A 26,604-nucleotide genomic window follows, 5' to 3' on the forward strand; every position below is an offset into this window, starting at 1 on the left:
AATTCTGAATAACATTTACAGCTGTCTTGGTCCCACTTAGATTTTCAAATTTATACATGATCATGTCAATCATCCTTATAAAGTTTGACATCAAATGAAGATGTCACTAAATTCAGTCTGATGGATAAGCTTTTGTAAACTTGAAGTACCATTGTGTTGGTTCAAGGGTGTATTCAGTGATATATGTTGCCATTTAAAAGTATTTTGTAGCATCTTAGACTCTTATCAGCCTAGTATCATGTTATAATTTTCTGCAAGATAAGACTGTATCATTTCATAACATATTTATCATTTACAATGCATTTTATAATGTAAAAGAAGGAGCGACATGTACTGTTTCTCTTAAGACCCACACAGAAGGAAATGAGAGAAGATGAGAGAGAACTAAACTTCAACCTCTGAAACTCTTAAGGCTTTTCATGCATTTGCAATCAAGTAACATAACTGGAGAAATAGCTGGAGTAACACTAGCAGTGGTAGAAAAAGGAAGAAATGAAAAAGAAAAAAAGGTTTCACAAACAAAATTGATGTCTAATACCTCTATCAATGAAACCCCCAATATACCAATATTTCATTGGTTTCATTTCATTCATAGTGACTTGTAAGGATTATTGAAGGATTAATTGAATTGTCCTACTTCACAAAAACATGACTGAGGTGAGGCAGATGCAACAGAGATGCTACACCACTAGAGGGAAGTACAGCTTCATATCAAACATGATGTGTTGACAATACTGTCACACAGTAGCTTGTCAGTCTGCTTAACAGTTTAGCAATGGAAACATGTAAATGTGAAAATGAATTAATCTAAAGAAGAATATATCAATTTCCATCAAATCTTGTTATTTCATTAAAAAAAAAATTAGAGCCTAGAGTAGAATGAAAATTATATTGTAATACTCTTTATTTGATTACATGTAATCTCTGAATGTCTGAAAGACCATGTTTTATATCCATATCCTTTTTATCAGATCAGATAGCTTGTCACCATCTTTATTGGCACTTAAACAGGAGCAGGACATTTTTACCAACATACCCTCCTTCATCTTAATTACTGTGTGTGTGTGTGTGTGTGTGTGTGTGTGTGTGTGTGTGTGTGTGTGTGTGTGTGTGTGTGTGTGTGTGTGTGTTTGTGTGTTTGTGTGTGTATAAAGTGGAAAATATGACATCAGCAAAATAAAGTAGTAGGTAATAATTAAGCTGCAGTATTCATCATCTTTGAAATTTGCCTCAAAATAGGTCACTGTAGCAAATACATCAGAACATCATCATCAACACAATTATCACCACACTGTCAAACAAACACAAAGACAAAAGGCTGGATTATAACACTTTGGAGCGTCTCCCTCCTGTGTCGTCTGACACTACGCTTTTGTTCCTTGGTCAAATCCAGTTCACGATGACAGTTTTATACATTTCCCAGTTGTACTGTAGCTATAATGGTGAGGCACAGTCTATGTTCCTCCTAGCACCATTGATGTGATGTACCAAAAAACCTATTAACAAAGTTTGTAACCTGAAAATCAGAAAAGCTTCAAGGTTTGACTAATAGTGGCCTTGGTTATCTGCTCCAACTTCTCACTGTATGTTATTATGACTTCTGGTCACATGTTTACATCCATTAGCCTGTCCATCTGCTCACAGTTGACACACATTCAGTTCTATTCAGCATGTGACCATTAGTAACCCATTTAAGCATTAGGCTCATGATTCATTGCAAACATTCATTGTAAACAAAAATAATCTGTTTCCATCAAAACTGCTAGATGGCAGTTTGCATTCTCCAGGCTTTTGCCCTATTTCAGTCATACATCGACTCAGCCAGGCCTGTCTGCTTGAAGGTCTCAGCCACCTGTCTGGAGTGCTGCATCTTAGCTGACAGCGCCTCTAAAATATCATTCCGGTCCACAGCAGTGGCTGTCCGATAGATGAACGTTCCCATTGACTCCAGACCCCGCATTCCAAGATTCACCCCACAACCTGGAGGATGAGATGGAGAGGAGAGGAGAGGAGAGGAGAGGAGAGGAGAGGAGAGGAGAGGAGAGGAGAGGAAACACATACTGTATATCACACATATAATATATACTAAAATGTAATCTACCTCAGTAATGCACAACACGTATTTCTGATTTTTTTAAAAACCTTTTGCAGACTAAACTGCTGAGTACTCAGAGTCCTAAACCTTGAAGTCATAGTTATAGCCTAAATGAAAAGAACACAGCAGCATAGAAATAAACATTGAGCTGCATGGGGACAAAAATAGCGTCTGTGTAAAGGCCATTGGGTGCAGTAATGAGTCACAAACAATAATTTATCTGCTGATTATGTCTTTCTCTTTCTTGTCAAAATGACTTCCTTTTTTACTATTAAGGATCTTTGACGTTAAGTCTCACCTTCAGCAGTACTCTTGAGAATAGAAAAGGTGGCATATGTACTGTTGCCCTATTTACTGTGGCATATAGTACCTGTGTCAAAGTTGAGTACACGCGCTGCCTCCCCCTCCACTGTGACAGCGACATTGTCCCCCTCTATGTAGGCAGCACTGATGCGTCTGTGTGACAATTGAATCTCAAAGAGACGACGGCTGCACTGCATGTGGTGGAGTGTCACATCGCTGAGGCGAGGCTCTATGTCCGTCTTATAGGCATTAAAGGACTGGTGGAAAATGTTCTTCATGATCTGGGAAACAAAACAGAGACGATTATGAGATATTTTTTATAGTTTTTAGCACCTTTTCACCAAAATTGTTTAAATCTTATTTTGTCATCAACTGAAATGCACACCATTACATTTATACAAGCATCATATGAATGCTCTGTTGATCACCCTATATCATTACATTTTATGATGCACTCACAATTCAAACCATAGCGCCATAGAGTAAAAAAGAGTGATTAAAAAAGAAATGCATTAGTGGTCGTTTGGTTGAAATACATTTTTCTTGCAACTGCTTATACCATGACTGCAGAATAGTTTTGGGTGGTGGTGAGTAAAGCATTCCCCGGAGATAAAGAGAATACTGATAAGTATGTATAAAAAAACAACAACGAGAACAGAATGAAATTACAATGAAAATGTGCAAAATCCTTTAATCCTTTAAAAGACAAGTTGCTTGAGGGATGCTTATTGAGTAAGATTGGATGTTTAAAAAGCAGGAACATGGTCACTTTATATATTAATGTTAATGTTAACAGTTGTTTGTCAGTTAATCACAAAAATAATCAGCAGATTCATCGATTATAAAATAATAATAATTGCTGCATCCCTTAATCAAACATTGCTTTTAATTGTGTAACAAGACGATGTCACACCTTTAAACTACCAAATTTTGCCATCTGAAGATTTAAGTTTGATACATGAACACTGAAGATGAAATTTTGTCCAGTAGTTGCTGTGTACATCACATCAATTCTACAGTAATTGCAGGCTTTGAATGACAATCCTTTCTCTTGCTTTGGCTGCCTATGTTGTGCTTTCTTTCTGCTCTGCTCTTCTTCGACCCATACTTGCACAGTCATCTGTTACCAAGTAACAGTGCATCTGAACGGCCACCCACATAGCAACAAGCGCTCCAAGAATGGTCTTGCTCCATACCTGTGTAGTTAGACTACACTACATGCTGTGGGCTACAGGCATTATCAGAGCAGTGCTTGACATGAAAACCTTGAGCTTAAATAAAACACTGACTCCGCAGGGATTGCAACTACTGCACCCACTACCTGTTGTTGATCACAGGAGTCCAAGTCCTGATGTGTAACAGCAGGGTACAGATGGCCTCTACACACACAGACACACACACACACACACACACACACACACACACACACACACACACACACACACACACACACACACACACACACACACACACACACACACACACACACACACACACACACACACACCACTTCCTCTCCTATGCTCTCTGGCTCAGACACACTCATGCTCAAGTACATCCACAGACTTAAAACACCTAACCCTCACACACACACACACACACACACACACACACACACACACACACACACACACACACACACACACACACACACACACACACACACACACACACACACAACAGCACACAAGCACTCACGCAAACACATGCAGACCCTAATGGACTCCAATAATAGTGCAGTCAAAGTCCATTTGCTGAATGAAAGGTGAGGAATAAGTAGGTGCTGTGGAAAGTTATTGTCTGTCTTTTCGTTGCATTAACATAGAAATGCAGTTGCATATTCTTCACACCCAGAGTCCTTTTCAACAATAGCAAGTATTCACAAAGCTCTGAAAAGATTTTATCAAAAGGGGACAAGAGGCTCACAGAGGAATTGGCGGTGTGCCTAAGGAAGCGAACCATCTTGGTGTCATAGGCGGGGCAGACGAGGGCCATGTAGCGGTTTCTGAAGGTGCCATAGATTTTCAAGTGGAAGCCAGGTTTGGTTGTGGGGTTTCGGTGCTCTCGGAGGGCCTCTACTCCATAAGCGGACAGGTCAAAGTAGAGGCTGTGGGCGCGGATCTCAGGAGTAGGCACCTGGAGTTAAGAGAGAGGTTAAGTAAGGGAGAGAGAAAGGAGAAACACAATTTGAATGTAATAAAATAAAAAACGACCAGTAAAAGGATTGGTGTCATATTCGCTATCATCATTTGGACATTAACTATTTATCTGCTTAGAAAGCCTTATTCTCAACATATATGCACTCTGTGATATGTTATGAAACAACATAAAACATTACCTATACACCATGCCCATGCTGTGGCTATCATTTGAGTTGAGATTAAGAAAGGCTTGATTTTTATTCAGTACTTCAATTTGGCAGTGACTCTCTACTTTCCCTCGAGCCACAAGTGATCAATTTTCTTTTCAGTGACATAAACCAGCCAAGTGGGATCAAACAGCATTTAGTGCTGCAGCCAAGGCAGATAGCGAGGGAACAGAGCAGCAGCTGGGAGGGGATGGAAAGGACAGTAGGGCCGACCAAGTCACATATCCTGGGAGGTAAATTCAATCACTACAGGAAACAGCCAGGGAAAAAAGGGGCCAATAAAAGGCAGGCACACAGACTCTGAGGAGAACGTTATATGAATGCTTATGATGGCATAAAATAGCAAAGGAGACAACTTTTGTTTACATATTAGTCAGTCTGAAAGCATTTTACATCAACCTGTTCATATTTTACTCCAAATGAATCCTCTCTATTGTACAGGTTGTCACCGTATATCTCCATGAATGTATAGTGATCTACAGGATGAGGAGCAAACTGCCTCTGTAAATATTATCTGTCTCCTCAGTAGACCAGCAGGGATATGATGTTTGTTTGTCAGTCTGTCTGAACAATACTTCTGCCTGAGTAAGTGCCCAAAGGCTGGTTATCCACCAAAATATTCCACTTATTTCACATTTCTTGTCTTGTTTGCTGTCTTTATTTCTTTATGTGCAGCGTGTATAAAATCAGACAGTCAAAGGCATAATTAATAGTATTGATTTGGGGCATTTTTTTAAATGATGGGAACTTGGATTTCTATCTATTCTGTCTTTTGTGGGCCTCTTGGTAATATCACAGTCATCATTCAAGGAAACATCTGCTTATAAAATGACAAGTGACCTTTGGCCCAGTATGTGAAAAACATCACAGCTGATGTTTTGATATCTTGATTTATATTCACCTGGCGGGGAACAGATTATGTTCCTGGCCAGGGGGGTGTAATGAATCGAAAGCTTTATTATCGCCATCACCTGCCTCCATCAGAATAACAGCTGCTCTTATCAAATTCAATGGGTAAATCAGAATTGTGTTGATGCTGACGTGATCCAAAAGAATGCCGAAATCTGGCTGTTTGTGTGAAAGTCAGATACTGTGTTCGGCTGCTATTGGCAGGTCCACAAAACAGTTTGCTCAAATCAGCTTTATGAAGACAAATAAAGTCGCCTTACACTGTAATATCCTGCAATATCCTGTTTCTACTGCCTTCATTCTTTACACAAATAACAACCTGTTGGTTAATACCACAGTGTGTGCTGAGTGAATACTGCGTATTATTAGTGTATTTATACATGCATGTGTACACAGATTATGTGTGTGTGTCCACACCTGTCTCTGGTCTAGTCTCTCTATGGTTGCATTAGCTCCGTAGGCATGGCAGGACTCCACTGTGTAGTCAGAGCTGATGCCCAACACAGAGCAGGCATCACCACATGACCCATCAGCCACCACAATCACACGCGGCCAGTGATTGTGTGGGATCCGGCGCAGGTATTCCTCTGTGAACTAGAACAACAAGAGAAAAACAAAAGCTAATGTTCATAGCCTCATACAGCAGTATGGAAGTATAAGTTGTACTTTTCACTGCGCTGTAGTCATCAAATATTTTGTATAGAAAGACTTTTCGATATTCAACAAGCTAAAAAATCATTGTGCATTATTTAGTGTTTTTACACATATCTAGGCTTGTTAGACCACCACCAACATTAAAATACTTTTCATACAAATGTTCACATGTCAATAACATTCTGAAAAAAAGTTTTATACTTAAGATTAAAACGTTTATGTTAGTCAAATTTTGTATTATTACAGATTTTACAAAATGATTTGACTTCCTATTCGACCACTGCCTGTTTATATAAGAGACTGGTTGGTTGTATTGTAATATAGGCATACAAGCTATTAAAATGGGCTCCAGAGATTGTGCTTGTCTTGGCAACAGTACATCTCTCAGAGAGATTTATTATCATGCCTGTGTATGCATCGCTGCCCCTCAGTAAAACACCAGGTACTTGCATGTGCAGAGAAGAAGAAAGAGCAGGACAAAGCGGAAAGACTGACAGGCCGAAAAGCCTTACAATGTCTCAGACCCGAAGCAATCTATGTTTAATCCATTTAGACTGCAGAGAACAGGTATTATAAAAGACCCTTTTTGCATTGTCAGATCTTTGAAGCATTCACAGGCTATAGGAGCAGGGGGAAAATTCGTGAAACACAATGCCCTGTCTAATCAAGAAGAAAGAGTGAATTTGGCAGTGACTAAACAAAAATGAATGTTTGTTGTGATCAATACCCCTCTTGACCTTGTCTTCCATCTTCAAAAGTTTGTTGAGTCACAGGATAGCAGGGAGGGGAGGCAACAAATACAAATACAGCTGAGATAGTTACTGAACAGTTTCAAAGAGTAAATAATGTTTTCTACTGTTTGATGAGAAGTTTAAAAAAAAAAACAAGGTTTTAAAAAAGCAATGTCACAGTATTCACAGTGACCCTCAGAGTAGCAATAAAGTCTTGTCTCTGGTTTCCAGCCATGACACAAATATTCACTGAACATTTAATCATTGTTTGCACGCTCTGCGCACACACTGCATGCCTTCTCTCTGAGAAACTCTTCAGAGGTTGTCGCATTAGAGGGTTATTTCTTTGTCCTAAGTTGAGGTCTGGATGGGGTTGGGGTTGGGGTGGTGGGTGAGGGGGACTGTTGGGGGGGCAGGGTTTTTTTCATGTTGTTGTTCTGACAATGTTGAAGTTATGAAGCCCACAGTGAGGTCTATACAAATAAATGTATCCTTTTAATACAACAGGGATCAAATGTGTGATGTTATCATGATTAAAATCTTTGCATTTGATGCTGAGTAATGGAGTCAGGTGCCAAAACACACACACAAGCATTTTTAATATGTTTTTGGTTTGATTTGGCTCAATAACTTCAACAATCCCTTGTAGGAATTTATAGTGAAATCTGTTTGACTGTATGTTTCAAATTTGTGAACTCTAATTGTGTCTTTTACTTTCCACTGGCCTAAAAACTGCAGCAAAGATTCTCCTCAGGTTTGAGGTCAGCTTACATAACAGGTTATTTAAACTGATTAGCTTTCAGCATGACATTATACAATGTTGTACGAAGAGAAGCTACAGGAGAATTGCAGAGTAGTAACCACAGCATGTATGTATGTAGGTTGATCTACAGAAAGTTGAATGTAAAATTAATGATAAATGAACACAATTCTAATCTAGGCTATGTGTTCCCTTTGTTTCAGGGTGGTGCTTTGAGGGAAAAATGATGAGAGCAACTCTCTCTTTCTCATACACACACACATACACAAATCAGAGGGCTCTTTAAATGTCAGTAAAGAAAGGAGTGAGCTACAGTGTCTAATAGAAGCTTTGTTCAGGTTCACTCAAGAGCCTTAGGGGACTGGGGTTTCAGATTGGACATAGTAACATCTCTGTCACCATCACTGCTGATAGCTATCAGACCCCTGCTGGAGTGGAGACACAAACACCAGCATCTTTTCTTTGACCACTGCCACTTAGAGAGGATCAGGTTTTGACAGCCCATAAAGGCACAGTAATCACAAGATGAGATGAGACTTGTAGTCTCTCTGTCGTCTCTACAAAGTAATCACCTATTATTTCCAGACCAGTGACGTCTATGTATTATTGATAGTTTTAGTTTAAGATTTATAGCCTGGTTAGAATAGTACATTAGGGTTATTTTGAGTATATAATGTCAAAAGGTGATGTGCTTCTATTTTACACCACGGGATATTTAGCAAACTGGAAGTTGAAATCAAAGAAGAGGCTTTACCTTGGTGCCGAGCTGCACCTTGACGTCCACCTTCTGTTTTTTCTGCTCCAGGATGCTCAGCAAGTACTCCTGAAACACGCCTATCCTGGTGAAGAAATGTTCGTTGTGCCAGCAGCCCTCCATGTTATCAAAGTCTACCCCGAGTCCCAGCAGAAACTTCACGCTACGGGGATCTAAGGCAATCTGCTGGGGCCGGCAGAGCAGGGAAGTCCGGTACCTCTCATCTATCACGGTCAGTTTCAGCACCTTCCCGGAGCGGACAGCGACCAGCGCGGCCGTCAGCCCCACGGGTCCCGAACCCACGATGAGCACCGAGATCCTGGCCCGCCACTGTCTGATGCCGTCCAGACTCACTTTCACCACCACGTACACGGCCACTGCCACCAAAGTGCTCAGGGCAGTGTCGTAGGCTAGAGCGCGGTACTTTTCCTCCGCGTTATCTCCAATGCCGCCAATTCCAGCGTGTTCTGACTGCAATCCATCCATAACGCGTGCAGGGATTATTATGCAATGTGTGCCAGGCGATGCTTGCCGGGAGCCGTATCCTCCCTTACCAATTAGAGGAACGTCGTGTCATCGTCTATGCATTCACTGAAAGAGAGGAGCTTCTATGCAGACGCACATCAGACCAGCTGCGACTTGCCACATGCGTCCTCTATGCTCGCTGCTCTGCAAGTTGAGTCGTTGCAGCACGCTGGTCTCTCTCTCTCTAGCCTTAAGTAAGGTGTATGTTAATAAAGCGTCAGCACAAAAGGGGCAGTTTAATACGTATCTACAGTCGAAACGTAAATGTTTAAATCAGTCATATTTTTGAAAGTACTTCGCAGGACTTAATAGAGTAAATGGAAAACTCTCCCGCGGCATGTGATGTGATTATCTCTCTCTAAAATCCAATAGATGCTTAACAGCAAACTGCAGGGGCAGGACAGTATGCTTTGGTTTTACTCTGAGAAACTATTGATTTACTGTTGCTAAAATGAGAGAGGTCGATTTCACCACCGCTTACTCTCTCTCTCTCTCTCTCTCTCTCTCTCTCTCTCTCTCTCTCTCTCTCTCTCTCTCTCTCTCTCTCTCTCTCTCTCACACACACACACACCTGATTACGAAGTGTAGAGACAAACAATACTGTTGCCCTTGGAATGGGAGGATGTGAAAGGTGGGATTTGACATATCTGACTTATCTGATTGGATGATGAGAGTCAACAGAGTCAATCCAATGTTGCTGGCAGAGGAATAAGACAAGACATTAAACTGCTCTGCCCCAGGAGCCAGAGCAAAGGAGATACTGGTGAATGTTGCTGCAAATCACATCTGCTCATAGCAAGCTTCATGTCCTTTCTAATCTCCCCTGTAGACCTCTGTGCCATGCATTTCCATTTCAATTGACTGTGGTCTGTTACAGGACCACGTTTATCATTGTCTCCATCTAATGTTGTGTTTGACTGTGATTGATTGATTGAGTTTAACATTTTTATTGACAATGTAAAGGATATATGACATATATAAATAAATAATAAATGCACAGCCATAACCAGGATTTCCTTTCCCTACCTCTCTTCTCTGTACCAAAGGAAGAGATTGCTATGAAGCCACTTCACCATGGTGATGGCTCCTCAGCGGACAGGGTTAATTTATATGAAAAGATGCATTCATGTGCTGATGCTGCTGGTGCTGCTGCTCAAAAAAGAATTGTAATGGCATATTGAACAGAGATGATGATGCAGTGCTGTTGCTCTTTTCATTTTTATCTTATGTAAAAAAAAAAAAAAAAATGTAATTGTAATGGACTTATCTAGACTTTTCCCATCAGGTCGGCATACAGAAGCTTAATAAATGAATGATTTGATAATTTTTTTTTTTTTTTGCCAAACATCATGTGTTGCCATATTCTCTCTTCATATGGCCCCATCATTTTCCTCCTCTCTGCTGCTACCCTTGAATGACCCCAATGCATCACATTTATCAGACGATTTTGCATTTTTAACTATTGCTTTGACCTTTGCATCTATTTCAATCCTTGCTAATAAAATCTGCACTTTTAAGGTGGTGATGGCATTAATTTACCTAAGTGGCTCTTGATATAAGCCAAAGCCTTCACAGGAGACTGACAGGGAGTTTCAAATGGTATATTGGTCTAGGCATCAGAAAAGACAAGTGTAGAAATCTATAAATCCACTTAAATTGCCAGAAATCCAAACTGAGGGGACACTGAAGGACAAACACAAACACACGCACATACACAAACACAGAGTGTGTGATACACTATGCCTCCATCAGTAATTGGTTTCCACCTCTGCTCAGGTGCCTGGCAATGATCACACTGTCCAGCCAGTCCATATGAAAAGAAAAATGAAGCTCTAATTACGATGAAGACCTGCAAGCTGGTGGGCGACAATAGACAAGGAATTTTCCTGTGAAATGAAAGGAGAGCGGTCACCTGGAAACAAAATGATGAGCTAAAATATTCCATAATGGTGCACCAGTGATCACTTTAATGTACTTAATTGCATGGTCTTAATGCAGAGTGCAAAATTGAAATGATGAGGTTATTTGAAGAGTGTCTCACCAAATCCAAGTATTTCCTCACATAATGTACCATGAAATAATACAGTAGAAAACAATTAAGCGTCTAAACAACACTTTTGCTTCGATTTCCACATTGGCATGCTAATATATGCAGTTACACAGGGGAGATGGAGATAATCCTTCCACGAAGCCTGGGGATTTGAATGTGTTAATGACATTGAGTGGATCCCTCACACGTCCTACTCTGACACAACCGTGTGCCTGAACAAAGGAGCACTGAGAGCAGGTTTTTATCAGCTTGCCCACATCTTACAGTCAGGAAATGGTGCTGTGTATAGATCTGAGGTCATTAGAGAAAATAAAAAGTAAGGCCCCCACATAAAGAATACAAACCCTCGTTGTTTTCAGTCGGTACTACAGTACATCCAAACACAGGGTCACTGCCAAGAAAATGGGATGAGAAATTACACTCTTTACAAAATCTTTGAATGGCTTGTACAAGTTGAGGTGAATTGAAGAGGAGAATCTGGAAATAGTGACAATGACTTTTTTAATTTTTAATTATTTTTAATCCCACATGCACAGAATGTGTCTGAGAAATGCAACAGCTACTCTGAGACAGAATTTATCAGTGTTAGGAACAAGAAGTTCAGCATGTAGTCTTAACAATTTTGATGATAAATGGAGTGAATTTACTAAGTTGAGTTTTCATTAGTGGTTAACTCATATTATCTTTTGCATAACCGCAAACTCTAAAACCACACCAAGCTAGATGGGGGGAAACATATTTTATATACCAAATACTGCAATGTGGATGTCATTTCATTTAAATGGATGTTTACACTGAGCATCCATTCCTGCAAATTTCTCCCAGTCTGAGCCAGATATGTCATCCTGTAAATTTCTCCTTATTTGAGCCAGACATGTCCTCCTTACTGCCCACTGTGTCAGCATGTGTTTTGGCCCGATCAGAGTGAAACATCTGCCCACGTCGCTGTTCTCATGGCATCTCACCAAACACTATCACATGCTGTTGGTGTTATTCTGCCTATGAACAGTTACACTACCAGATTGTTCTATGATGCACCTGAATACATATTTTGTTTTTGATTCTTGTATTTTCTTTTCTCTGGGCTGCCGACTTTAAGTGAATGATTCTCTTTCTGTTGCGCGCAGATAACTTGCACAACCCCCCTGAGGTATGATAGGACACAAGGGAGTCACTTATTAATTCACATTGAGCAGAAAATACCTTTCATTTCAAGGCCAGGGCTATGCAAACATCACAGCTCAGTGAGCAACAAAGCAGTCTGGACAAAAGCCAAAATATTTAGCTGACTTTATCTCAAGGACAGATGAATCCTTCTGTGTGAAGCCAAACATGATAACTTAGTTCAAATGTTTCTGCTCTCCAACTGTTCAAATAAAAATGTTCTTTACTGGGGGTTTGATGCCAGTGCTCAAAGTGAGAAATTTCAGAGGAAAATCCAATGAGTTCACAGCATTTAAAGTGCCAACTGTCAATCTGTCTCCAGCTGCGACTCGACTAATGACGTGTTCAGAGCTGACAGACTGAAACGGTGGTGACGTGGGTTCAGGCACCCGAGAACACACTTATGACCACAAGGAACAGATCAAATCACCATGGTAACTCAGTGTAATAAGGTCAGTGTGTGACGCTGGATGTTACCATCTTAGTACACTAGTGGAAGGTTTCCATTAGCAATCAGGAGACTAGTTTTTGCATTAATGTTGCTTTGGATTGCCTTTCAGTAGAAAACATAATTGCACACCGATTCCTCAGTTGTCAATCAAATATATTCAGTGGGTCATAAAAACTTTTGCTGAAACATGTGTAAATTTGCAGAGTCCTTTATTAGGCACTGTTTCCCTGCAGACATATTTTACAAAGACAAAACTATTCTAGAATACTCCCATTCAGCAGAGCAGCTGCAGAGGAAAAGAGAGCATATCTTGACAATTACAGAACATCATTTACTTTAAAAAGGAAAAAGATGATAAAGAAAACCAATCCTGACAGCTGTTTTAATAAAAGGACAATTTATTTTCTCAGTAAGATGGTGCAGGGACACAGACTGGTTTCATTATCTGCTGAAAATGTGAAAACTTAAACATGCAAATGTGTAAAACTGCATGTGTAGTGGTTAAGGATTTTTATCTGAAGTGTAATAAAACTTACACCACTGGATCTCTCACCACGTCAAAATAAATCTTTGAAAACATATGTATGCTAGTACTTAAGGAATATATTTTTACAGCCTCGAAAAAACAGCAGGAACTCAAATTTGATACTTGGGTTCTTCCTGCAAAAACAGTCTTGACTCCTCAGAGCATCCATTAATACACATTGTCACAAGAAGGACTGAAGACTTGTAACTATTAAAAAGGTCTGACCGGTGCATCTATTTTCCCAGTAGTTCACAAAGCCAGGCTGATGAGTCTCAGGGTTGATGAGTGTTCTCCAGCTTAATCTGTGATGTTATCATTCTTTTAAGTGAAATTAATGTCAATTAAATAATATGGTGAGAGAATTTTTACTCTCTCACTCGCCTTAATTGTGTTTAAATTATGCATTTTCTCTCACAGTTATCCCCAGTCAGATGAAAATGTACTTACTTAAGATTTTGAGAAATTTCTGCTACAATCTCATTCACATCATACTAATACAAAAATTCCTATTTTGGATTATGATACAATGGATCTGTAAGCCTTGTCTTGAGATAAGATGGAGTTACAAATTAGAGAGCATTGTACTCCACACACTTTGATGGATCAGTAGTGAAGTGTTTCTGGCAGATTGTCATCAGCCTCTTCAGTCCCTGTAGGGAAAAAAATAAAGAAAACAAGTAAATATAATACAGTCGTCAATGAAATATATTGTCTACAGCCATGCCAGCTAGTAAAACTAGCACTAAACACAAAGTACAGCTGAACCTGATAGATAGGCCATTAGTCATCATAAAGTACTTGGGTATAAATTCTGCCTGATGATGGCGCTAGAGAAAAAGTAAAGGGATCAAAAGTTGTTACAATTCATCCTGAGGGGAATATGCGTATCTGTACATCTGAAATCTGTTTATGTGACAATCCATTCAACAGACCATTTTCACAGCAGATATTTTGACGTGTCAGAACAGGAAGAATTAATAACATTGATGGCTTCATTCCTTGTCAGTGAGCCAGTTCCTAGGCTCTTGTGCATGCTCAGTAACAGGCATGGCATAGTAGGACATTACTGGAATAGAGCCATCGTTAACGTTATTATTTACAACTGTGGTCTTCCTACTTTGACAAGTCAAAATGTCTGCCGTAAAAAGGATCTTTAGCTGTTGTGACATTTTACTCAAAACCATAAATCTTGACCTCATAGTAGCGCAAAGGGAAAGGTCAGGGGATCATCACATCCGCAGGATTCATCATTTGGGAACAATGAACCCCTGTACATAATTTTGTGCTAATCCATCAAACAGATCTTGAGATATTTCAGAGGAAGTGTGAAAACTTTGAACTGCTGATGGGGGGGGCGGGTCACCAAAGTCACAATGATACATCCTCTGGACACCATGAATATCTGTGCCAAATTTCATGGCAATCCATTTAATAATCCATCAAATTCAGACAGAATGTGTTCCACGGGTGGGAGAAAAGTAATGTAGTCATTACCATGCATGTCATGTCACCCAATGGTGCTTAATTGTTTTTGGCATGGATGAAAAACATTTTAGAAACACAACTGAAGGATTTATTTCTTTAATTGTTTTGTCACATATAGTATGTCATAAAATGTCATATATGATGTCTGAGAATTTAGAGGGTATGACAAAGATGTAACGGATAAATGCCAACACTGTCAGTGTAATTATCTTGCATTCACTGTTGGATTGTATTTGATCAGATTTAAACAACATCTGCAAGGGAAAAATCTCAGGGTCTCACCTGAATGTATTTTCTCTGCGTCTCATCATTGAGAACGTGGGCCACATGTTTGGAGAAGATCTTTTCTCGCCCAGTACGGGCATGGATACCTACCATGGTCACACCAATAGGCCAGGGAGCATTTCCAATAGCCATCTGCAGATATGCATCATTTGCCTGGAAAAATGGTGCAAAGTTGTTAAAACATGTAGCTTAGGATTTATTGTAATAATAAAAGGAACTAACATAGTCAAAAAACACATTTTTTCAGATCTTGACTAACCTTAACATATTCCCTCTCCAACATGAACTTAATGATGTCTGTGATAGATTCTTTGATGTCAGCGGGCAAATTCTGAAAGACATAATATTGAAATAAAAATGATTAAAGATGAAAAAAATAAAAAATAAAATATCAAAATCACATTCCCTTTCAACAAATGTTACCTTCTTTCTGAGCTTCCTGAAAAGAGGTTTGAGGTAAGACTCAGTCTGTGAGTGGGTTGCACTGGCCAGCTTGCCCTGAACACTGCGCTTCACATGGTCCTCTCGGCTGTTCAGATCTTTGGCCCAAACTCCAAGAAGAAACTGGAATAAAACAGAAAATATGGTTATTAACTATATAAAAATATTACCAAGAGTTGCAATGGTGACAAAAACTACTTATTATTTATTTTTGCCTGGTTGTAATAAATGCATTACATAAAACATGATAACTTTAAAATAACATATCTTTATCTCTTTAACAACCATTCATCGACTTAAAAACAACACAAATCAGTAATTTAAACAAAAACAACATGAATAGCAGCAACAAAACTTTTTATCCAATAGATCCCTCTAGATTAAAGGCAGAATATGGTTTTCTTGTCTTACCCTCAAAAATTTGTCAATAACATCCTGGTCTCCATGATCATCTCCTCTGCCTAGGGTATTGCCAAGAGCCTGTGGGAGAAATCATGATTGAGAGAAAAACTGAGTAAAGAACTTAACTTACTAAGGCTGAAAATTGATATTTTACATAAATGATACATTCATGATCAGTGTGCAGCTGTGATTTATTAGAACCTTTAAATAATATCCAGTGAGTTGAACATCAGTCAATAGTCATAAAAAACTGAAAGAAAGCTTTTTCATAATCTGGACCAATTCTTCTTCACTGATGTTGTACAGTATACCATGTACCTCCAGTTCTTCTATTGTGGTGTTTTCTTCGTGCACTTTTAAGTCATGCTGTGTGTCCACTTCTCCTGGCTCTGTTCCCCCGACAATTTCATTCAGGTACTGCTGGTCAATCTTATCCATGGCTGCCTTCAGGTCATTCCTCAAACCCTACACACAGAAGCAGTAGCAAAGGTCAAAAAAGCATCAATCAGCAAAATAACACCATGAAAAATAAATTCCACCTTTTCTCAACTGAGTACAATGTGAAAAACTGTGATGTTAAAATAAAACTCAGAGTTTATTGAACACATGATTCTGTAAGGTGACAGCTCATTGAAAAGTGTGAATGGTAATGACACACAGAGGCAGCAGTGTGTATTTATTCCTGAATAAACATACTGTAATAGTGTCTCCCAAGACACCCTCAGTCCTACCTTGTTCACTTCTGGGGTCAGAATCTCAATCTTTCTGAGTCTCTGGAAGGCATCATAGTCAGACTCTCCAAACAGGCGGACTGGTTCCCCTCGTTCTCTCAGACGCCGAATTACCTACGTAAAAAAAGACATTTAATGTGTTGTATGTAAAGAAAATTACAGAGAAGGAAGTCTTCATATTATATACTAACTCACCTCCTGTCGTGACAGTGTCATTGGCAGCTTCTCCTCTGTCAGTTCCAGTTCTAACACTGGATTAGCGGAGGTGGATGGCTCATCCTCCTCCTTTTTATCAATCTTTAGGAGAACACGGAGGGAACAGAAATACACTTAAGTTAAACTTGCAGTACAGGACTTTTACATATAAATGAACATATGTAACAGTCAAGCTGTTATTAAACAGGTTCACTCAATGCTGATTAAGCCGATCAACACCAGATAAATATATTTGTATTTCACATTATTCAGATTTTTTAACTCTGGAGTGGGGTTTGACATTCTCACGCTGGCCGGATGAGTGCATACTGCTCATGCTCTATGGGAAGAGCATGCACAGCATAGACTTCCACCGGCCAGGCCGACTAACTTCCGGTTAGCACTCTGCCAACTTGAATGGAGATCTAATTATTTAATTGTGTGGCTCATGACTTTCCAAATGTTATTGGACTTAATGGAACAAATTCCAATAGTGAAAAGAGTCTATTTGCTGGGATCGTCTGATGCTCAAAACTATTTCTCCACCGTTTTACAGCCGCACAATAGTGATGGAGTCTATGACCTAAGCATGTGTCAACAGTATTTTTGTAATTTGTCTTATTGCCAGAAGGGAGAGACAAAATCCTGCACTCCAGCTTTGATAGAGGGATGTGGAGGTAATATGAAAGGCCAGAATTCGATAATATTAGAAAAGTGTTTTTTTCTGGGCAGGTGCTGATAAAACTAATAGAGGTGGGATGTGTGAAAAGCATCTCCAATACCCTTTTGAGATGTGACCTCAGGAGTAAAGGGGATGTGTATCACTATAATAAACTGGACTGCACAGATTAACATGCGTATCGTACCTGCAGTCACCTAATAACTTAAACTTACCAATAAAAGCAAGTGTATTGAGTATTACAATTAATGTCAAAGCTTTCATTTTCATGCTGGCTGCACCACCAAAACCTAATCACTGGCAAACATACTATTTTAACAATATGAAATACTGCAATAAAGAAATTCAAAGTATGCTACCAGCTCATGCTTTTATAGGCGCATGCATCTCGGCACTCTTAGATTGTGACTTAAGCAGCACAATCTATAAGAAACTGATGCCAAAAGCCTTCCAAACAATCACCCTTTCTCAAATAAACACAGTGCACTGCATGTGTGCAAAGACCAGAATGTCTGACATCTTAAGCCTTGCACAAAGTAAAACAAAAATGCAGTTTTCCATTGAGCCACTGTTACAAGGCAATGCAAACTAGTGACACAACACCAGGAAAAACTCATAGTCGTTCTAAACAACAAAGCTGCTGTCACAGATTAAATGCAAAACAAAAGCGCAGCTCGATAACAGAATTATCTTCTATTTCAGTAAAGTATCCCATGCTGAAATCCACACCGAGCCCCTGTCCCTGTTTGGCTTTGAGGCTTCCTGTCCTTGTTCACTTTCTTTTTGACTGTGGAATTTGTAAGATGCGACTGGTCCAGCTTACAGTCTCTGTCATAGTGGTTACAGCACATATAAATTAATTGTTAAAAGCAGTATTAAAAATAGTATTGGTTCGCCAAATTGTTTTTTACACAACACAATAATCCATGAACAGCTTAAATTTATTATGCACAGTAAGCAGGGGAGAGCTGCTGAAAATTAATTTCTAAAGACTTTATATCAAATTACTAAGTGTTTTCAGATTGACTGAGTCGCCTGTTAGAGACTAGAAAATAAATATGTCTCCACCATTTTATTTATTTCTTCACCAGTCTTTTTCTGTGAACTTTGAAAAGGGATGCCAAGGAAGTAGAAGCTTTTGGGACACAGTGTGTTTTATCCTTTCATCATGCATCCTGTCAGCTACTTTCACTGTGCAAACCCATACCTGGCTCTCAGGAGGCTCTCTCTGAACCTACAGATGCAGGCAGCAGAGGCAGGTTGGGGAGAAACAGCACAGTAAACACAGATACAAGCACTAGTTTACACCTGAGCTTTTCTATTTCCTGGGGAGAAAAAAGTTTAACTACAGTACTGAAGGGTCATACAGGATAGAGCTGAATGGCAAACACAAGATAAATGAAATCAAGAAAGAGACGTAGTTAGGCGTGTGTGTGTGTGTGAGAGAGAGAGAGAGATATTAATGATAAACAACCTTATATCCACATCTTCTGAAGTAATCTTCTTGCTCCTTGCGGGCAAGATCAGACCTCTTGAAGAATTTCTTGGTGTCCTGGAAACAGAAAGTTAATTAGCTTTTTCGCATTTCTTACCAAACTCTACAAGCCAATGAATAATTCATACTGATGGTGAAGCCTAGAGTGGCATGCATCACTTTCACAACACAGACGCTGATGTCATATTTTTCTTTTCTCCTTTTACTATGGCATTGAAGACATACATTTCTTACACAATGCTACATCAAAAGCATTTTTCTTGCCCTATGTTGGGCTGAAAGTGAGGACACACTGAATGAAAGCATTTCACAATTTCAATTAATAAAAAAACCCCAATTATTTTCAATAAAGCAGTTTACAGTTATTAAGTTTGAGTTTTACTGGAATAAGAATGCGTAATTGTGAGGCTTCATAGGGTGTTTGTGGGTGGGTTTGAACTCCACAGTCTTTGCAGACGACGACAGACACAGATAACTTATTATGAAGAGCCAATGATCATTTAGGCAGTTAGAGTAGAGCAGAGCATTAGCCTCGATTACAGTGCGATATTGATAATCTGCTAGGTTAGCTTTTTCAAAAATGTGTCGATATACCCATCCATAAACTAATGTATTTACATGTAATACACACGGAAAGTTGACTTGTGTTGAACCAACTGTTAGCTAACGTTTTAGCAACAGGGCTAACTAGCAAACAACACAACCAACTTAATGAAACTCACGTCAACAAGCTCCTTGTCTTCGAGGAGTTTCCGCTTCCTTGCGATCTCAGCTTTAAGTATATCCATCCTATTAAAGTAATAGTGGTCGTTAACTATTTGGCTCTACAAATACACATGCTCAGCCTTTCGTTACAACGTTAACGGGAGCTAGTCGCCAATACCGGAAGTTAACCTGAAACAGCCGACCACATACTTTCAGTATAAGAGTCCGAAGAGATTCACTTTGTTTTTTTTATATGTATATTTGGATAAAATAAAACAATACTGCCTGAGTACAACAGCAGATTTTACTTGTTTTGTAAACTCTGCTGTTGAAGTATTTTCCGCTGTTGATATGAACTTGTCATGTCTTGTCACTGGATAGATTTTTTTGCATATTTCAAAACATAATTCCAAATAATTTCAAACTCAATTCCATACGTAAATCTGATGTTCCACTTGTCATGCAATTTATCAAACACCCCCTACATCATCTCCTCCAATTCACAGCCCCTCCTGCAAACATGTCTTAGATTTGTTAGATTACCATTCACAAATGGTCTTTGAGAGAAAATGTATCATTATAACTTGTTCTTTGGGTTGAGAATAATGAAGGAAATGATGGAAAAAAATTATACCTAATATACCAGGTCCTATACATCCTATTTTCTGCCAGTGACTCACACTTTGCCTGGAACCAGATCATGACTGTAAGGAGGGGAAATCATCCTTTATTGCACATCAGCTTCAGTGAGATATCCACACTACATGCTTCAAGAAAGTGAGATTCAAGTTAATCCCTGGCTGCCATCAAAGACATGTTGTCTCGTCCGTTTTCCCCTAATCACTGATAACAATAAACGCTCTGGTGACATAAATCATAAGATATTAATTTAACAATCAAGAAAAACTTTCCGTTTCCAGCTGATCAAATGATACAGTGGTCTCATATCTGCACTTGTTCAAATGCTAGTCCATTGTCTGGACACAACAGTGGCAAATGTCTGTGTCGACCTTATGGATGAGAACATACCATCAGGTGGCGCAAAGGAATATGTGACGATTTTTTTTCTTCAAATATTAAACTCATTAATTTATTTACATGGTGAAAGGGAAGATCGAGCATCATAATGGAAACGGGAATAGATCATACAACCTAATTAATCAGATGCATTTAAGCTTAACGCGGTGAAAATGTGCTGATGACAGGATGTGTAGCGCAGCCTGGGGAGAAATTTAACTGATTAATAAAGCAGACGGACACTGATTCTGCTGAGTGGATCCAGTCACTGATTTCGTCTTCTGAAGAGCGATTTTCGACTACACGACTTACTGTAGACTGTACACCTCCTGAAGATGGAGTTTGGGGAAAGGAAGAGGAGAAGGAAGTCACAGAGCTTTAAATTGGTCACGGATGAAGGTAGGCTGCTGAATGAATGAATGAATGTAAGACCTTACAAGACGCGCGTCTGTGTCTGCCTGTTTGTCTGGCTCTGTGTGCCATTACGGACGACCCTGTAAACAAAAGCGATGGCCACGACAATGCCCATAGTCTTTGCATCGCCTTTACCTCACAGTTAACTCTGCTGATTTAAGTCTTACATGGTAAAACATTCCTGAGGATCAATCTCAACATAGCTCAGCGAGGAGATTCCTAAGAATTAATAAAGCGAATGGTCCAGAATATGAGAATATGTTGCGTATTCTGATCACATAACACGCAGTTTATATTGTTCACTTTTTGCTGAAGCTATAAGCTCCAGGCCACCTCTCTTCACTACACTACTTCATACTACCTACAGGTGGATTCTTCATGGGATGGGGGGGGGGGGGGGGGGGGGGGGGTTATGCTTTAGTTAACATCACAGACCTCATCAGCCTGCACAAGCTATATCATTAAAACGCACAAGGCTGCATTACTATCATATTGCAACTATTTGTCACATAGTTGTTATTGTATAATTTAATTTAACTTAATTTTTGTAACATTGTCACTATTGCTTCATTGCAAATTCTCACTGTTTTTCTTGCAGATTTTAACTCTTCATATACCATGAATTCCAGCTGCAAAGATGCAAACAGAGAATCTAAGGATGCTTCTGTGCCTGATGGTATGTGTCATTTTAAGGATTACTTCTATTATACATTATGGAGGATCTAACTAATAATACAGTATACCAACAATCTCTCTGTGTAGATTGGCTGGGGGATGAGGGCATGGAGATCAAGAAGCAAATCACAGGAATGATGAGACTTCTGAGTGATAAGAGCAGCAGGGTATATCAACGTGTGGGAACAGAGCAAGACAGCTCAACAATAACGCCCCCGGACAGGCATCTGACTTGGGTACATCAGCCTCCACCTTCATCTCTTGCTTCAGAGGACCACCAGATCAACAGCTGGAACTCAACAGGGGTTTTGGAGCCTTCACCTTCATCCATATCCACCCCAATCCCCAACGGTCCAGGCTGTGGCCAGTACAGCACCCGCTCCAAAGCCCTGCGGATCCTCAACAATACCAAGGATCTGAACAAAATGTTTGAGGCTAATGGTAGGGTACCAAAACTCACTGAATGTTTTTGTTAGAGATCACCAGACAAGCAGAAGGTCAAACCTCATGCAGCGGTATCTGTGTGTACAGCAGACACAGCTGTACATGACAGACAAGGACGTATTAGGCACATTGCTAATATAGTGCTAGTCAAACATTCATGCGCACATGTACACACATCATTGTCAGAGACATGGCACAAAAGCCAATTGCACCTTTGTATGCATGCACGTTTGAGTTGAAAATAACTAACCAATACTTTACTGACTTTCCAGCAGACATAGACCCTCCTGCTCCTCCAGAAACACCCTGCTGTATGTGTAACTGTAAAGGCTCCTTGCAGGCTATTTTGCAGGAACTGCGTGCCATGAGGAGGCTGATGCAGACTCAAAAAGGTCAGTAACTGAACACAAATACTCACAGACTTTGAGAGAGGAAGACAGAACGAGAGAGTGAAAATACCATTTGCTACTGGCTTTTTCTAGCATCTTTGGAAAGGCAGGAACAGGCCGCATCACCATGCCAACCTCGCCTCGGTCCTGGCCCTGCTCCTCGTCGTAGGCCCCGCAAGAGGAGGCCAATCTATAAAGTGGCACCACTGACTGTGTGTAGTACTAGAAGATCTGGTCTTTCCACTGTGGAAGCATCACCACTCACTGTTACACCTGCAGAATCTGGAAAGAGGGAAGATGATGATAAAGACTCTAACACAACCAACAGTCATCCCATCTCCTATGAGGTTTTAGGGCAGCCACCCCAGAAAAATGTAGTAACTGTCAACAACACACACAATTCTCTCTTGAGCCAACGTAGGACACCTCAGGCCATAGTAGAACAGGTAATCTTCATGTGGTATTGTACATATACCATTTGTGTATGTGGTCACATGACTTTTCTGTGTAAAATGCTACATTTTTAGCTTTAATTAATGATTTAGGTGTGCACTCCATTCCCCCACAGATATAGTATTTATTTTTTAATACAAATTAATTATACTAATCTTCCACGTTTTTCATATGTGTGCATCTGATACTGTTTTTCTGTTTTAACCCAATTTAGCATGCATATAAAAAAATCATAAAAATTACAGGTGTAAATATATGTATGTTGAAATTACCCAAGTAAACAATGCTGCGTTCATTTTCTTCCAGGTTTTTATGAAGATATTGAGATAAATAAGAAATAAGATGAGTTTCTAATAGAAAATATTCCTGCCTCTTCTCTCTCTAGCATGTTTGACTCCATTTATGATATTATAAGCTATCGCCCTGTGGCATGATTTGTTGCTATGGAGATTCTTCGACATCATGAGTTAGAGCTAAAAGTCATGACAATGACTTGTGTAGAACATTTGTGTGTGTTCTCATGTTTTCCTTCAAAAGGGGACTCAGTCTTCTTATTTTGTAATTTATAATTTTCCAATAATATTTATAAGTTACACTCCATGCCTTTTGATTCCCTTTCAGTCTGACGTGCGTCTTGCAGAGGAATATGATGTATTTATTTCAAAGGCTCAGCTAGACTCCATTCTGGTCAACTATACACGTTCTGGCAGCCTGCTGTTCCGCAAACTGGTGTGTATCTACAAACTTAAAGAGCCACTTCATTGGCCTTTTGATTGTGGTTAACTTTACAATTACAATTTACAAACACAAACATCTTCTCATTAAGCTTATTAAAAAGCTGAGTTCACTGAAGATTCAGTAATGGTGAACTGTGCTGTGTCTCAGGTGTGTGCCTTCTTTAATGACGCTATCCTGGCTAACTCTTTGCCAAATGGTAAAAGGAAGAGAGGACTCAATGACAACCGCAAAGGTCTAGACCAGAACATCGTGGGTGCCATTAAAGGTAGGTTAGAAAATATTCAAAAGGTTTAATCAGTTTCTTGGCAGGGTACACTAATGATGAATGTGACACTGCAACATCTGAGGAAATATTAATATATTTGTGTTATCTGTGTGCAGTATTTACAGAGAAATACTGCACTGAGCACAGAATAGAGAAGTTGCCTGGGCCACGAGACTGGGTTCAGATCCTTCAAGATCAAATCAAACTTGCCAGGAGGAGGCTGAAAAGAGGTAGTGTATTATTATAGAGTCTGCTTCTGTATTATTTTTGCTCTTTTTTTTCATTGAAGTAATTGATCCTGTACTGTATACTGTTTACTGTATACTCATTTATGAATATACATATGTATTTTAAAGGGGGTGCAATGCCATTTTTATTGTTACAATAATTGTTCTTCTTCTCCCTCTTCTTTTCTTCTTCTTCGTCTTCTTCTTATTAATATTGTTGTTGTTGTTGTTGTTATTACTATTATGTTTACAATTATATGCCTAAGAAGAGGCTTTCTGTGAATACGTCACGCAAACCTTGTTTTTCTTTTGACTCCCCAGATGCTGCAGAAGCAGAAGAAGTCTTAAATGGACCATCAACAAGTATGAACCACACATTAAAAATGTTCACACATATGGGCAGCTAACAAACACACACATGCATGTCAGACAATGGTCACTTTTGGGGACATTACATAGACTTACATTAATTTCCTGGAGACTTACCATCGCCATTACTTGCCTAACCTCATCCTTAACCACTGACCCAAAAATCTGCTTTTTTCCAATTAGGGCATGGTTTTTGTTTCGCCAGATGGACAACCCATCCCCAATTAACTGGTCCCAAGTCTGAAATTTGTCCCCAAAAGTATAGCCAATGACAGACCAAAAACACAGACGCACACACACATCAGAACTCCATCTTACTATATCTTTCCATCAGCCCCCCTCTGAGCCCACAATGCATTTACCTCGCTCCACTTCATTGTCACAACACACACACACAAACTGCTGTTGCTGGCTTGCTCATTGGCTCGTATGCCTTTGTCACGCTGTCGCAGTGACATTTGACATTCTCATGCAACTTCCCAAAATGTCAGCTAATTATCTTCACACCATGCACCATCGCCCCTCTTTCACCTCTTTATTTCACCCTTGCTAGCACAAAAGGATTTCTCTTTCTGCTGTCTCATTTTCCTTGAGGAAAGCAATAAGACCCATATGACATACATGTGAAAACATGTTGTCCTTATGCATGCACACAAATGATTAGAGGCTCTTTTGATGATGATATTTCAAAATTTAATACCTTCTATTTTCTCTTATAGGCTGCACCTATAACAAGCCAGTAAATGTGGAAGGGGCAGTAGTGAACATGAGTGGCTGATTCGAGGGCTGCCACCATAGCCTTCCAACATATTTTACGTCTCTTACTTGATGCATTCCTCCACTTTAGATATTTCCTTTGCAGCTGTTAACTGATCTGTTTTGGATGTAAAGGGGGAAAACAAAACCAAATGAGTGTGAAGGACATGAACAAACAAACATATTACACTTTCAAACAACCTTTTGATGAACTGATGTGGAAGCAACAGGGATGTGGACTTACTGTAATAGACACTGAATTCTGAACTGGTTAGGAAAATTCAGGTCACTTTCATATTCAGAAGTGAATTACTGTTTACATTATAGTCTACAGCTTTAAAAGCAAACTCACGTAGTTCTCATGTGTCTATTACTATCAACTTCACAGATTTGAAATGAGACTATCTGTTCTTTAAAGGTATAACATCCACATATTTTGCACAAATTATATTTTAAGGGAAAGTGTACATTGTGGATTGTGCCATTTGATTGACCAGTAGCTCTCTTCAGTGGGTTTATTGTGCAGTGTAGCATCCACCTTATTTCCAGACATTAGGCTTCATCCTAAAGTAAGTATATTTGATATATTCTATCACATTTTTCCAATCAAAAATAGGTTGATAGGCATCTGGCTGAAAATATCAAAATATCCAGTATTCTGTCAATAAGTGTTTCTTTTCATGACTAGGCTCTTTAGGCAATGCATATCAGTGCTATTGTTCATGTTGTGATGGAAGTAAAGCAAAACTTTCTGCCCACTGTATATCTTTAATGAAAACAGATGTTAACATCATTAAATGTAGTTTCTTGACAATTTCGTTTTGTGTTGTTTTTACAGTTAAGGTAAGAGCAGGCATAAGGCACATAGAGTGGACACCACGCTATATTTCTTCCTGAAACATCCTTGATAAATAATATTAGACTGAATACTATTAAAACACTTTTAATTTAAAAAATGTATGGCAATATTAACACGATTATATCATGAGATAAACTGTCACAAGCAGTTAATAAACCTAGGTATCTACATTTGCATCCAAGTAATGTCATGTTGCTGTAGCTGTAATTGGAGGGAAAACAGCAAATTAAAGGTACACTCCATTGTAGGGATTTTGTTGCCATACTTCACAGCTCGTTAAAGGGGATGTT

The 26,604-nt window shown here is 39.3% G+C and overlaps 3 protein-coding genes across 3 annotated transcripts; 1 reads left to right on the forward strand and 2 right to left on the reverse strand.

The window, feature by feature from the left end:
* Positions 1-1,105: 1,105 nt before the first annotated feature.
* si:dkey-234i14.6 (uncharacterized) lies at positions 1,106-9,456 on the reverse strand. The gene is made up of 5 exons (XM_062421181.1): positions 8,575-9,456; positions 6,093-6,269; positions 4,325-4,534; positions 2,466-2,679; positions 1,106-1,980 (listed from the first exon to the last, which is right to left on the reverse strand). The coding sequence occupies exons 1-5, from the start codon at positions 9,058-9,060 to the stop codon at positions 1,802-1,804; spliced, it is 1,266 nt and encodes a 421-aa protein (XP_062277165.1). The 5' UTR covers positions 9,061-9,456; the 3' UTR covers positions 1,106-1,801.
* A 3,507-nt stretch (positions 9,457-12,963) lies between these two features.
* Positions 12,964-19,883, reverse strand: prpf18 (PRP18 pre-mRNA processing factor 18 homolog (yeast)). The gene is made up of 10 exons (XM_062421255.1): positions 19,726-19,883; positions 18,983-19,060; positions 16,830-16,931; positions 16,635-16,748; positions 16,222-16,368; positions 15,913-15,981; positions 15,484-15,624; positions 15,320-15,391; positions 15,058-15,213; positions 12,964-13,940 (listed from the first exon to the last, which is right to left on the reverse strand). The coding sequence occupies exons 1-10, from the start codon at positions 19,789-19,791 to the stop codon at positions 13,860-13,862; spliced, it is 1,026 nt and encodes a 341-aa protein (XP_062277239.1). The 5' UTR covers positions 19,792-19,883; the 3' UTR covers positions 12,964-13,859.
* Positions 19,884-20,786: 903 nt separating this feature from the next.
* Positions 20,787-24,737, forward strand: bend7 (BEN domain containing 7). Its single transcript, XM_062421487.1, has 10 exons — positions 20,787-20,850; positions 21,038-21,124; positions 21,738-21,815; positions 21,902-22,255; positions 22,534-22,650; positions 22,741-23,093; positions 23,722-23,829; positions 23,986-24,103; positions 24,220-24,333; positions 24,652-24,737. The coding sequence occupies exons 2-10, from the start codon at positions 21,061-21,063 to the stop codon at positions 24,735-24,737; spliced, it is 1,392 nt and encodes a 463-aa protein (XP_062277471.1). The 5' UTR covers positions 20,787-20,850; positions 21,038-21,060.
* Positions 24,738-26,604: the final 1,867 nt, after the last annotated feature.

This window comes from Scomber scombrus, chromosome 6 (assembly GCF_963691925.1).
Source record: "Scomber scombrus chromosome 6, fScoSco1.1, whole genome shotgun sequence".
Lineage (NCBI taxonomy): Eukaryota > Metazoa > Chordata > Actinopteri > Scombriformes > Scombridae > Scomber > Scomber scombrus.

Bases quoted from the DNA above. Each gene is read 5' to 3' on its own strand.
- si:dkey-234i14.6 (XM_062421181.1), bottom strand. From the start codon at position 9,060: ATGGATGGATTGCAGTCAGAACACGCTGGAATTGGCGGCATTGGAGAT. The intron at 4,535-6,092 runs GTGTGGACACAC...TCTTAACTCCAG, and splicing joins AGAGACTAGACCAGAGACAG to GTGCCTACTCCTGAGATCCG. The intron at 2,680-4,324 runs GTGAGCCTCTTG...TTTGTTTCCCAG, and splicing joins GGCACACCGCCAATTCCTCT to ATCATGAAGAACATTTTCCA.
- prpf18 (XM_062421255.1), bottom strand. From the start codon at position 19,791: ATGGATATACTTAAAGCTGAGATCGCAAGGAAGCGGAAACTCCTCGAA. The intron at 15,982-16,221 runs GTACATGGTATA...TTTCTCCCACAG, and splicing joins CCACAATAGAAGAACTGGAG to GCTCTTGGCAATACCCTAGG. The intron at 15,214-15,319 runs GTTAGTCAAGAT...CCATTTTTCCAG, and splicing joins TGGAGAGGGAATATGTTAAG to GCAAATGATGCATATCTGCA.
- bend7 (XM_062421487.1), top strand. From the start codon at position 21,061: ATGGAGTTTGGGGAAAGGAAGAGGAGAAGGAAGTCACAGAGCTTTAAA. The intron at 22,651-22,740 runs GTCAGTAACTGA...GGCTTTTTCTAG, and splicing joins GCTGATGCAGACTCAAAAAG to CATCTTTGGAAAGGCAGGAA. The intron at 23,094-23,721 runs GTAATCTTCATG...ATTCCCTTTCAG, and splicing joins CTCAGGCCATAGTAGAACAG to TCTGACGTGCGTCTTGCAGA.